This window comes from Lygodium microphyllum, chromosome 8 (genome assembly GCF_053477565.2).
Source record: "Lygodium microphyllum isolate KBCC chromosome 8, Lygodium_microphyllum_v1.1.10, whole genome shotgun sequence".
In the NCBI taxonomy this organism is placed as follows: domain Eukaryota; kingdom Viridiplantae; phylum Streptophyta; class Polypodiopsida; order Schizaeales; family Lygodiaceae; genus Lygodium; species Lygodium microphyllum.
In genome coordinates, this window is record NC_141142.1 from 147,819,322 (window position 1) to 147,831,886 (window position 12,565).

At 42.0% G+C, this 12,565-nt stretch overlaps 1 protein-coding gene across 4 annotated transcripts in view; it reads left to right on the forward strand.

The window, feature by feature from the left end:
* The window catches only part of WDR55 (transducin family protein / WD-40 repeat family protein), a 69,129-nt gene that overhangs the window by 43,976 nt on the left and 12,588 nt on the right, over nucleotides 1-12,565 (forward strand). For all 4 annotated transcript variants that reach the window (XM_087683691.1, XM_087683689.1, XM_087683690.1 and 1 more), the window contains exons 3-8: nucleotides 11,385-11,449; nucleotides 11,545-11,632; nucleotides 11,714-11,786; nucleotides 11,875-11,981; nucleotides 12,067-12,109; nucleotides 12,195-12,251. In XM_087683691.1, coding sequence (XP_087539817.1) covers nucleotides 11,385-11,449; nucleotides 11,545-11,632; nucleotides 11,714-11,786; nucleotides 11,875-11,981; nucleotides 12,067-12,109; nucleotides 12,195-12,251 — 433 coding nt within the window. The remainder of the gene's footprint in view (nucleotides 1-11,384; nucleotides 11,450-11,544; nucleotides 11,633-11,713; nucleotides 11,787-11,874; nucleotides 11,982-12,066; nucleotides 12,110-12,194; nucleotides 12,252-12,565) is intronic.

The following is a 12,565-nucleotide window of genomic DNA, read 5'->3' on the forward strand; positions in this document are numbered from 1 at the left end:
AGTAGCCTTCTCCTTCAAGCAAGCCGGTAGCTCCACGATTTGTGCTGCGAGCTCAAGCATCCTCAAGCCTCCACCTCCAACCTTCATCCTCCATAGTTGCACGCGAGACAAGAGAAGAGAAGAAGAAGAGAGGAGATGATGGAGAGCTTCTTCTTCAAGATCCCTCGATCTCACACACTCACTCTCTCATACACTCACACTCCCTCTCTCAAGCACACACAAGCAAGCAAGAAGAAGAGAAGGGAAGAAGAGTCTACTTTAGCCACACACCAAAGAACGAGCTTCTCATTCACTTTTTGAGTTTATATACAAAACTCTTATTCCTTTGGGCACCCATCCCCCTTTTTACATGACCGGCCATTGTGGCAAGGTCCTATTTTCCCATTCCCTTCTAGTTGCCCTTTCTCTTTACCTATGCCCTTCTACCTTTTACAATTTACACAGGAGGGAGCTTGGCTCTCTTTTACAAGAGTTTTAGGGGCGCCCTGCATTTAAAAAATGCGTCTTTGTCTTTGACTTAGCTTTTGAGGCCGCCCTTGCCTCGTAGTATAATGCTGTAGTAAAACACTACGTGGAGATGGATGCAGAAGCCATGAACAATATGGTCCTCCTTGTGGGGTGTGAACAACAGTGGAGAGGATGGAGAAAGGAGGGAAGAATATGGAAGAGTGACCGAGTGTCAAAAGGAATGAATGTGTGGGATTGATGTTGAATGGGTGGAGAGGTGGCGTATAAATAAGCCTTAGTTAGTCTAGGGTGGCTCCCCACTGTGTAAGCACCCCATTGAAAAAGTACCCATAATATGGATGCCTAGCCTTTTTTGGGGATGTCAGTGTGAAACCCTAAATGAAGTGATTGTATTGAATAAGTGGTTTCTCAACATTAGGGAGCTTGGTAGAGGGCCTTGTGTAATTTATAGATATGATTCTCCTTTTGCACAAGAAAATCAGGACATTAGGTAGTGGTTTCTCAACATTAGGGAGCTTGGTAGAGGGCCTTCTGTAATTTATAGATATGATTCTCCTTTTGCACAAGAAAATCAGGAGCCCTTCCAGTTGCCACCTTGCACTTTGCCTACCTCATACTACTGCGTTTGGTCATCCTTGCTGCTGCCTAGGCTTTTCGTATCCTCTAGCTATTTGCATTTGCTGATTTTCTCTCTCCTCATCGCTTGTCTGCATTAGATCGAGCTTCCATAGTTGTGTTTGCTGGTGTTTGACTCTTAGAAGTTGCCTTTGCTGTGTTTCGGGGTGCCAAGAGTACGACATACCCTGCTTAGTGCCTCTACCTCGATCCTCGAGACACAAGAGTTTGGTGTATAGTTTTCATTCTTGCACAATTTGCTTGTTGCATGAACATTGTATATTTAGCATTCAGTCTTCCATTCAGATTCCACTGTGTTCATTGTCTCTAAGTTACCCTTATCCTAATCGTGTTTTGTAGAGTTTATGCTTTGTCGTACGCTTTCATTTATGTTTGTGCATTAGGCTATTTCTTCACACCGACAACCACCTTGGGATGTGTGCTTGGATTGAAGGCCTAGGACTTGAATTCTAGCAGCTGAAATTGAAGAATTTCAAGGAGATTCAAGAGGCTAGCCAACCAATTTTATTTTGGGGCTAAATTTATCTCACAAGGAGTAGGGTGAAAATCAATTTCCCAAGCAAACGAAGGGGAAAATTGATTTGAAGGCTTGCTGGTTAGTAATGGCAGTAAGTAGCACTTGGATTAGCAGAGGAGATCAGTGAATCTTAGTTATATTCCATTCATTTGCAATAGAAGATAAAGAAATACTGAAAGGGGTGCTAGTTCTAAGGTCAACATGCTGTCCATTGTCCAAGATTTAAGTGGTAAAATGTGCATTTCAGTTTATATGAATTGTTTACTTGCTGTAATTTTTGTCAAATCAGGTTAGCACCACCCTATTTGAGGAGGAAGATTGGTTTCAAAGGCCATGAAATTTAGGCACTTTTTGCATGAAGTTCAACCACGTAGTAAAATTCGATCCATTAAAATGAGTCTCATTTGTAAAGGCATTCCTACCCGTTTAAACATGAGTGGTAGTTCTAGAAGATGGATAAGATGTGTATTGGGGATAGGGTGGATAGGATGGGAGAGTGGAGTACATTTGGGAACAAATCCCAAAGTGCCCACCATGTATGGGGGAAGTTTGCATGGTAGATCCAAAGGTGGGAATGGGCTGACTAGGGATGAGTATGGTGACTGTATGAGTAGCCCATGGAGGAGGAATAGGGACACATGGAATAAAAGATGGAAATCCCTGCATAGGAGTGACCCATGTAGTGTGTAATGGTGTATCATAAGTAGAGGATGGAAATCCTTGTGTTTGAGAGGTCGATGGATGATGAGGTGAGTGTCTCGAGGAAGTTAGGAGGATACCCATCACTACTGTCCCAAGGTGAAAAGTACTCAGTGTGGATATGTGGAAGATGTTGAACTAAAAAAATGCGTTGCATGCTGATTAGCCTCATAAATAGCCCCAAAACATGCTTAATGAATGAAAAACCCTAAAATAGGGAGCGGTTCAAGAGAGTTTTTGTGTAAACCCTAATTTGGGAGGATCCATCCACATCTATAAATAGACATGCTGCCCACAATTTAGTCTCATTCTTTTGTGAAGGATTCTCGCTCTATCGTAGAGATTTCAGCCATCAACCACTTACCATTTGTTGTCTAACCATCACCGCCGATTGTAGTCCATCACCATGCAACCGATTCTTGTCTTGCAAGTTTCAGCTACCATAAGTCCTCTTCCACTAGCTGTCCAATCCCTAGCGACTAATGCTACATGCTCTATAGCTTTTGACCAGCTCCCCACTGTTACGAGTGATTAGCTTCCATAATCTACATTAGGTCGTTTTTGTGTTTTCAACACTTTTTTTCATCAGCCTTTGTTTCAATTGGGGTTATTGCACTTGTGATCCATCTCTGGTGGACAATACACATCAACACCTCACTCAGCCCACTCCCCACAATAGCCATAGGTTGTTGGACAGCTTTGTCCTTAAGCAACTTGAATATTATTTCCTTCATTTATAACATTCATTCATTCATTCATTCACTTTAGGGTTCTCTCTCTCCTCTGTTTGCGTTTTTTATGTTTAGGGTTTGAGTCTTGCACGTCACTTTGTGTTTTTGTGTTTTAGTTGTGGTGGTACATTCTATGTTTCTTCATATAAACCCTAATAGTTTTTTTACATGGTATTAGAGCCAGTGCTCTTGTGAAGAGTATCTTGCAAATATTGTGGAATCTTGGTTTTGCGCAAGGCTCATGGACTCGTAATAGAATTACAATGTCTCAGACACCTTCTTCTCTGGACCCCATGATGTCTTATCAGGCTTCTCCATCATTGAAGGTATTGAGGAGGCATTATGGACTCGGTAAGGAAGATGACACCCCACCTTTACCTTCACCTTCTTTGTTTCCTTCTATTTCACATTTTAATCTTATGATAAAAGAGGAGTTTGAATAGTATTTGCGCATTACATATAGTTGAGCTTACATCCCTCCTACAAGCTTTGCTATACCATTTGAACCAGTTGGTGAGGTTGGCGACCTCTCCAATCATGGAGGACGTACAACATTTGGGATGACCGGCGACCCATCTTCATCTTAGCCAAGCAGGTCCATTCTTAGGTTCGTACAACCCCTTTGAGTCTTATGAATCAAAACAACTCTCTTGTTTCTCCTTTTGGTGTGCAAGATGCAGATGACTTCTGGTATGTAAATTTCAATAGAGGGGGTTTTCGAAATATACATTCTTCATGAGGTATATCAATATCTTTTGTTTCATTTGAGCATGTAAATCACTCTTCTCAAATTTCTCCCATCCCACTCTCTTCTAATCCACACCTCGATTTCCTCTCCATTTCAAAACTTGAGATTACACTCCACTTCTACATCCAGCATCCTAGGAGTTGGATCCTCCGTCTTTGCTCCTAGCACTTTTTCTTTCTCCACACCATCTTCTATCTACTCTCACTTTACTACCCCTTTGCACCCTGGTACATTGTTAGGGGGAATGCCACCCTTTAATACCATGCCTTTCATATATCCACCAGTGAGCATTTCTTTTTACCCTAGGATGGTTATGATAGGCATCGCCCTCACTACCGCTGGACACTCACATCCCCATTCATTGACCTTTTAGACGTGGGGATTTGTATCCTCTACTTATGGTACGTCAACACAGTCCGTGGGTCACTTCTATGTAGGGATTTCCATCCTTTGCTTTATATGTCCCTATTCCTCCTCCATGGGATCCTCATGGGGTTACCATGCCCACTTTTGGATCCACTATGCACACTTCCCGCATGCATTGTGGGCACTCAAGGATTAATTTCCAACGTGTGTTCTAGTCCTGCACCCTAACCACCCTACCCCTATTACACACCCTATCTATCTCGTAGCACTACCACTCCTATTGCAACGGCCAAGAATGCCTTCATGGATAAGACTCGTTTTAACAGGTTGAATTTCACCACTTGGTTGAACTTTATGCAACAAGTGCTTGAATCTTAAGGACTTTGGGACCTCGTTGTTGGTCTAGAGCCAATGTTGGACTTTGGATTTAGCTCACCCTAATCACATCCGTCAATTGAGAGTTTGCCATGCCATAGTCAATGTTGAGTTAATACAAGGGGTGCTTCTTGAGTTTCACTCTTAGTTATAGCATTTTTCCCTTGTATATGAGCATTGGAGTCATCTTGTTGATTGCTATGCGGCGCAAGATCGCACTCAGCGTATCCATCTTGACTGAGCATCAGGAGTTTTGCATTAAGAAAGGGGATGATTTGAAAGTTAAATTGGCTGAATATTGGCGTTAACTCGTTGAATGTGCCACTACTGGCTCTTTGAAGTTAGACGACGATCATGTTATCTAAGGTCTTCCTCCTAAGAATCCCTAGCAAACCACTGCGATTGCATCCACTCTTACTGGACAATCCAATGGGGCGACGCCTCCCATTGCTGCTCCATCTACTCCATCTACTCCAGTGCCTATTGGACATGTGGTACACAAATAGCCTCAATAGTCTATATCTTTGAGTACTCATGAAGGATTAGATGATTGGTCTACTAGCTCCCCATTCATTGCACTATTTGCATCCATTCCTAGGTTATTCTTTGCACCTTCATCTAATACTATATCTCCACCTTGTCAAGCGTTTCATTGGCAGTAACCTGTTGATGAACGTACACGATGGTGGCCCCTTTTTTTGTTTTTCCTTCTTTATTCTTCCACTGCATTCACTCATTCATACACTATCATTGCCTTGTCTTTTATTTACCTCTCGTTTTCTATTTTGTTTTACTTTGGAGCATCTCACTATTGATCTTTATTTTGCAGATTTTGATCTCTCTTGCAGGGTTTTGTATTTTAGTATAGGGCTAATTTACAGGTTTACATTAGTTCTTCTTGGGTTGGAGACATGGGATGCGCACCGTTCCTTTCATGGTTTCATCTTCTTAGTAGATTTGTTGTTCTACTAGCATGGAGGCTTTCCCTTCCAAGGGGGATCATGCAGCATGTCTCTTGATGCTATCATGGCGATGTCTTTTACCTTTCTCTTCATGTCAAGGTGCTTTATCCTCATCTTCCTCTTCATCATTATGGTTCTCGGTATCACACAAAGACTGACATCAAGCTTCTCTTCCTCCTTTGGCACCGACATCCTAGGTTAAGAGGGGGTACCTTCCCTTTCATGGTATTTTTTTAGTTTCGGCACTTATCTTTGATATCAGCCTCCCCGACGTTGTACCTTTTCCTTTGCATTGCATGATTTGATCCTCTTTGTAAAGGATGCTTGGACAAGTGAACAATTTTCCCATGAGGGACATTGCCCAAGTTATACGTGTTGCATGAGCATTCTCAGCATGTAGTATTCTATGCATCTCATTGTGTAGAGCATCCATGAGTGGATCCTGAGCTATCTCCATTGGTTGTTCCTATGCCCCACCACTACACCATCACCCTTTTCCTCATCACTAATACCCTTGAGTGGTTGGGTTAGCTTGTTTGTTTTGTGGTGAGTTGGATTTGACCATCCCTTTTTATTCTCCCATATGGGCACAGTTAATCGACTGCAAACCATCTTTAATCACACCTTTTCCTCACAAAAAAAAAAAGTTTCAATGTGGTTTCTTTTGCTTTGTAGGACTTGGTAGGACATTGGGTAGCCGACGAGCACCCTTTGTTTGATGCCTTGGCCTCTTTGTGGTGACTACTTGGACTCCCTTGGTAAGATAACCATTACCTTTGTAGTCTTGGTAGGCCATTGGGCAACCATCATGCACCCTTTGTTGGATTCCCTAGTTGCTTTGGGGTAGGATGCCTTGGGATAAAATTGGGTTGGCTTTCCTTCCTAGTCCTAGTTTGGGCCTGAGAGGGGGTGTTGAGCTAAAAAAGGTATTAGATGTTGATTAGCCTCTTTAACAACCCCAAAACATGCTTATTAATGAAACACCCTAAAAGGGGAGTGGTTCGAGAGAGCTTTTGTGTAAACCTTGATTTGGGAGGGTCCATCTACACCTAAAATTAGATAGGGTGCCCACCATTTAGTCTTATCCTTTTGTGCAGGTTTCTCAGTCTACTGTGCAGATTTCAACCATGAGCTACCTACCATCTGCTGTCTAACTATCACCAAGACTACAACCCATCACCATTCAGTCCATCCCTGTCTTGCAAGTTTTAGCCATTAACCCTCTTCCACTAGCTATCCAATCCCTAGCAACTACTGCTACTTGGTCTACAATTGTTGCCTAGTCTCCCACTACTATCGAGGATCAACTTCCATAATCTACATCAGGTCGTTTTTGTGTTTTCAACACTTTTCTTCATCAACCTTTGCTCTAATTGTTGGTTATTGCAGTTGGGATCCGTCTTTGGTGGATGACACACATCAACACCTCCCTCAACCCGCTCCCACGAGAGCCACATGTTGTTGGGCAGCTCTGTCCTTGAGCATCTTGTATATTATTTCCTTCATTTACAACATTTATTCATTCACACTATAGAGTTCTCTCTCTCCGCTATTTGTGTTTGTGTGCTTTGAGTTTTGTGTTTTGCGTCTAAGGTTTGAGTTTTGCACGTCACTATGTGTGTTTTTGTGTTTCAGTTGTGGTGGTACATTTTGTGTTTCTTCAGTGCGAACCCCAGTGGTTTCTTCACAAAAAGCACAATGTTTAAGGGTGGCATTCCACCTAATGATGTTCCAGGTTGTAAAGTGGTATTGAAGTGAGGGTAGGTAGAATATGGTATGGAGAAAGAGAGCGTGCCAGGATCGGAAATGGAGGATCCAACCTTAGTGTATTAGAGGAGGGAGTGGAGTGCAATGTGAGGGTTTTGGAATGAAGAAGGGAGGAAATTGAGGTGTGGATAGAAGAGGGTGGGATTTGAGAAGAGTGGTTTATGTGCTCAAATCTCAGTCGTAGATGGATCTGGAGTGTTGAGACCACAAATTGGAGATGTTGGAGAGTGGGAAAGAGCAGAACACTGATCACCAAGGTAGTAGGCAGCTTGGCTTGTGAAGAAGATTGTGGAGTCACCACTAGGGTTTGCACTAAGGAAACATAGATTGTACGACTGCGAGAGAAGTATCAGATGACAAACATAGACACAGAAAGCAACACTCAAACACTAAATGAAAAACTCAAAACTCAAACATAGAAACTCAAACACAAACAAAAGGGAGTGAAAGAACACAAGTTTGAAGTGAATGAATGCTGTAAATGAATGTAAGAGTGTACAATGTGCCCAAGGGCAGAGTAGTGTGTTGTAGGGTGACGTCCACCGGAGACGGATCCCAAGTCTATGATCACAAGTCCGAGTGTAGGATGAAGAGGATGCTACAAACATAAGTGTCAAGAGGGCCTGGAGCACCAAATGCAGGCAGGAGAGGTGTGGAAGAAGGCTAGTAACTGTCGCTTGATGTGGAGGAAGTTGTCACCTGATGTGGAGAAGTTTGCCTAATGAGAAGACATCAAACGCAAGCTGAAGATGCAGTTGCTAGGGTCAGGTAGCTCCAATCGCAAACAAAGGAGGGTCAAAAAACTGTTTCCAATGCCAATGGAGGAGTGTAGATGCAGAGGAAGGCGTGGCAACAATTGTTGGGGCTGGACAGCCATGTGTGTGTGGACTGATGGCTGAAATCTGCACTCATGGATGTGAAACCTTCATAGAAAGGGGTTTAGGCTGAATGGGGGTAATGGCCTGTTTATTTATAGATGAGGATGGACCCTCACAGATTAGGGTTTCGTTGAACTCTCTCAAACTGCTCCTTGTTTTAGGGTTTTCATTAAATTAAGCTTGTTTTGGGGCTGTTTAAGTGGCTAATCAGCATTTCTTAGCTCAACATGGCTACAACAAAGAAAGTTGTTTGATGACGAAGAGAGCAGCAAATCTGTAAAAGACAGTAGCAGAAGGAGAAATGGGTATCTCCTTCTGGGTAATGCTGGGTCCTACACTGTAAAACACAGTCTCTTTGATTCTGAGCCTGGAGGGGCTGAATGGTGTCGCTAGTAGTTGGAGAATGGGCAGCAGTAGTGGACAAGTCACGAGGAAAGGATGATGACATGGTAGTAGTCTGGAGGGACTGGACAGCCATAGGAAGAAGGTTGATGGCTGAAATCTACACGGGAATGCAAGAAACCTACATAGAAGTATAGGATTGAATGGTGAGTAGCTTGTTTATTTATAGACGTGGAAAGTTCCTCCCAAATTAAGGTTTTGAATTTGGACCATAGAAACTCTCTAGAACCACTCCCCATTTAATGAAACTTTTGGTAATTTACTGTTCTGGGGGTGTTTTAAAGAGCTAATCAGTGGATAATGAATTTTTAGCTCTACATCATCATGCACTGTCTAATGAAACTTTAGTCTTTTAGTAATTTACATGTTTTGGGGCTGTTTTAAAAAGCTTTTCAGTTAATAATGCATTTTTAAGCTTAACACAAAGTATTCAATACACACTCCACTTTGCAAGTCCAAAGGGAGTGGATTGTGCTGTCCAAGCAATTTGTCTTTGGCAATGTAGGAAGAATAGGCATATGTACATATATCGTGTGTTAATCGGTGAATGGGGTCCTTCTATTGGACCTTAAGTAGAGACAAAGAGAGAAGCTGGACATGAATGAGGCCTTGACCTCTTTGATCCTCTAGACTAGTCAAAATATCGATCTTTTGGATCAGTCAGAATACTGATCTCTGTGAGATTGGGACACACTGATCTCTGGTCTTCTTCTATGCATTGATACTCACGATCTTCATGATCGTGATGGTCTTCGTCACAATGATTGGACTGATGCTTGTTATCTTCATTGTTAGTCATAATGAACTGGTGATTCATTTATCCTTAAAAGGCTCTCCACAAAACACAAAGAAATGGCTGCATTTTGATGCCGGGGCTGCCTGAACAGAGGAGTAATCAGCTACATTACTGCAACATCGGGTACATATTCTGCACACGTCTAAGAAGGCTTGAACAGTGCAAGAAAAGCTGCGCTTGATGAAACTGGGGCTGCAGAGGGCTGTCACCAACAATGAGCAACAGGTACCCCCTCTTAAATGGCTGATCTTTGTGACAAATCTGCATAGAACACGAAGTGAAGTGTGGTTTCCTCTCTGTAGAACCTCTGGATTGGCTCTGATACCATGTGAGAGTGCATGTCAGAAGAGAAGAACATCAAGATGGAGAGAGAAGGGAACAGAGACTGATATAAAATAGAAAAAAATAAATTGCATTGATCTGAATAGAATGTTGAATGCAAAGTGGACTGATCATTCCCTGCACGCAGCTTGAAGGGTCAGCAAGGGTACCGGATTAGGCTGATGATGGAGAAGGCATTGGATGACAGAGTGTGTGTTGAACCCTTCAAAGTGCCGATGGAGACTATGCAGCCAAGTGAGAGAGGGGCTGCCTAAATAGGCTGTACAGCCCAAACTGGCTGACCAGCATTTGCCTTTTCTGTTCTTTCCAGACAGTTATATCACCACACAGATGTTTGTAACTCATGGTCTCATAGATCATTTTGGCTTTTTTGCAGACATTAATATATAATTTCATTTCATTTTTTCTCTCTATTAGATGGGCACTCTTGTTTCTCATGTTTATACATCCGTGCATTGTTCTTTGGTGCTTAATGTTTCCTCTCTTCCCCTCTTTCTCACAGTTTGGTTTCTTCATTGCTTCCAGCAAGCCATAGGAAGTCTTGTGCTTTTTGTAAATAATGTCAACCAAGTGGTTTGTGTCCTTATGCATATATTTCCTAGTGTGTGTGTAACCATCAAACGGGCTTAGTGTTGGCTATGTACAAAAGTTATTGGCATATGCTTTGAATTAATACCCATATCGAGGGCCTTGTGTGTATACCCGATCATTGTGTGCACATTGCACAATCACAGCTGGTATGCTGCTGTGCCTTTGTCACGTGGGTGAATGTGACATTCAATAAAATGAGAAATGGCATGTCTCATGGAAATCTTTAACTTAAGAAGAACCCACCGAACTAGAAGATGGAAACCTTGTAATTATGGAACTTGAGATAATTCAATCAGAATAATTCCTAATCAATGATTAGTCTGTGTACCCATATGAGGATGAGATGTTGGCAAGCCCCAAAAATGTTAATTGAACTCGAAAATTTAGGTTTGTGTAGTACATGGCACCATAGGAGTAGGGGATGGCCATCTGGCTTGCTGGACATAGGGATGCCGTGAAGATGGTTTTGCTGGAGGGGACGTGAAAGGGGGATGGAGGACATCCTCTATCCTATCTCTGCCAGCCATCTCACTATCTTGGCTGGCCCTGCCTAATCCCCTTGTTAGTGACAGCTGACAGCTGACATGCGACATTTTGACAATGGACCCTTTTTTGAGTGGTTCAATTTTCAGCCTTTCTTCCCGAGAAGTTTAATATGTTAAGTTATCTTTGTTTCTTTCCCTTTTCTTCCCCTTTTCTGACACACGTATGGACATACACAATCAGCAGACTTGTAGTGCATGTGCGCACGTGCACTTGCATACACAAAACACACGTGCTCACATAGAGTTATTTAAACACACATGCACACACATGCATAGGCATTTTTTGATAGTATCCACCCAAATCTCCTAGCTCCAACCACCATATCACATGCATACTTCTAGTGAATATGAATGTTAAAAATGTTACTTATGTATGCTATCCTGACTCCCATCCCTGTCCTTTGCTTTCGGCCATGTGTTACTTTGCATATCACATCTTTCGGCAGACATGTGAGACTCTGTGGTAAAGATTCTGGAGTGGACTGACTAGCAAGTGTAGAGGCAGTTTCTGGTTCAAAGGTGAGATGCCCTGTTTTAACGACAGCTTGATTGTGTTTCCAGCTTATGGAGCATTAGTGCCCATAGTGAATCATGCAGGGCAGTACGATTTGCCGAAGGGGGACAATGTATGATTCTTTTCCTTGCCTTGGTTCAGTTCTCCTTTTTACTTCAATACATTGTGTGCTTGCTTCAATAATTCCATAAATTTTCATCTTGGCAGATATTCTCACAGCATCTCCAGATTACTCAATTCTTGCAACAAATGTTGAAACTGGACAGACTGTGGCTCGTTTGACAAATGCTCATGGGTATTCCAAACATTCTGTTTCTATGTTTCTGTGACTGTTTGTGTTCATATTACCAAAGTGTTTCACTGATGTTGTATGAAGGAGCCCAATCAATCGGTTGATCAATCTTTCAGAGAGTACCATAGCATCCGGAGATGATGATGGGACTATTAAGGTCAGTTTTGGATGAAACTGATATGGTTTGCTAAATTCCACATATTTTCAAAGACGTTTAACCCTAAATGTTTTGACTAATTTTGCAGGTTTGGGATACCCGGCAGAACACTTGCTGCAATAGTTTTAGTGCTCATGATGATTACATATCTGACCTTGAATATGTTCCAAGTACCTCACAACTTCTTGGGGTTAGGTAATCTTGTGGCTGTTTGTATTATTCTGTATGAAAATCACTATTGGTTCTAAAGAGAAAGTAAACTGTGTTCTATTTTGTGCAGTGGTGATGGAACACTCTCTGTCTGTAACCTTCGGCGAAACAAGGTTAATCCTACTTAATAAAAAAAACCTGGAATTGCAGTTTTGAGTTTTGGTAGATTGGGGTTTAACTTGGGGTTCATGTGTATAGGTGGATGCACGTTCTGAATTTTCAGAAGATGAGTTGCTATCTGTGGTGATTGTGAAGGTAGTGCAGGTTTTATCTACTCTTTATGTTGCAAGCTATTTTGTTGTATGCTTAAAAGTTTTTTATTTTCTCCAATAGTCAGTTAGTAGTATGCTTGTCATAGTCACCTTGAAAAGTAACCTAGTTCTTCACAGGCTAATCCACATGGGAGATCTCACAAAGTGAGAGCCTATTCCAGTGAAGGTCACATTCTAGAAAACTTTGCTGTATGCTTAAGCAAAATTTATATTTTTTCTGATAGTTAATTAGTAGTATGCTTGTCATAGTCCCGTCTGGATTGAACCTTGTCCTTCATAGGTGAATCCATGGCGGGT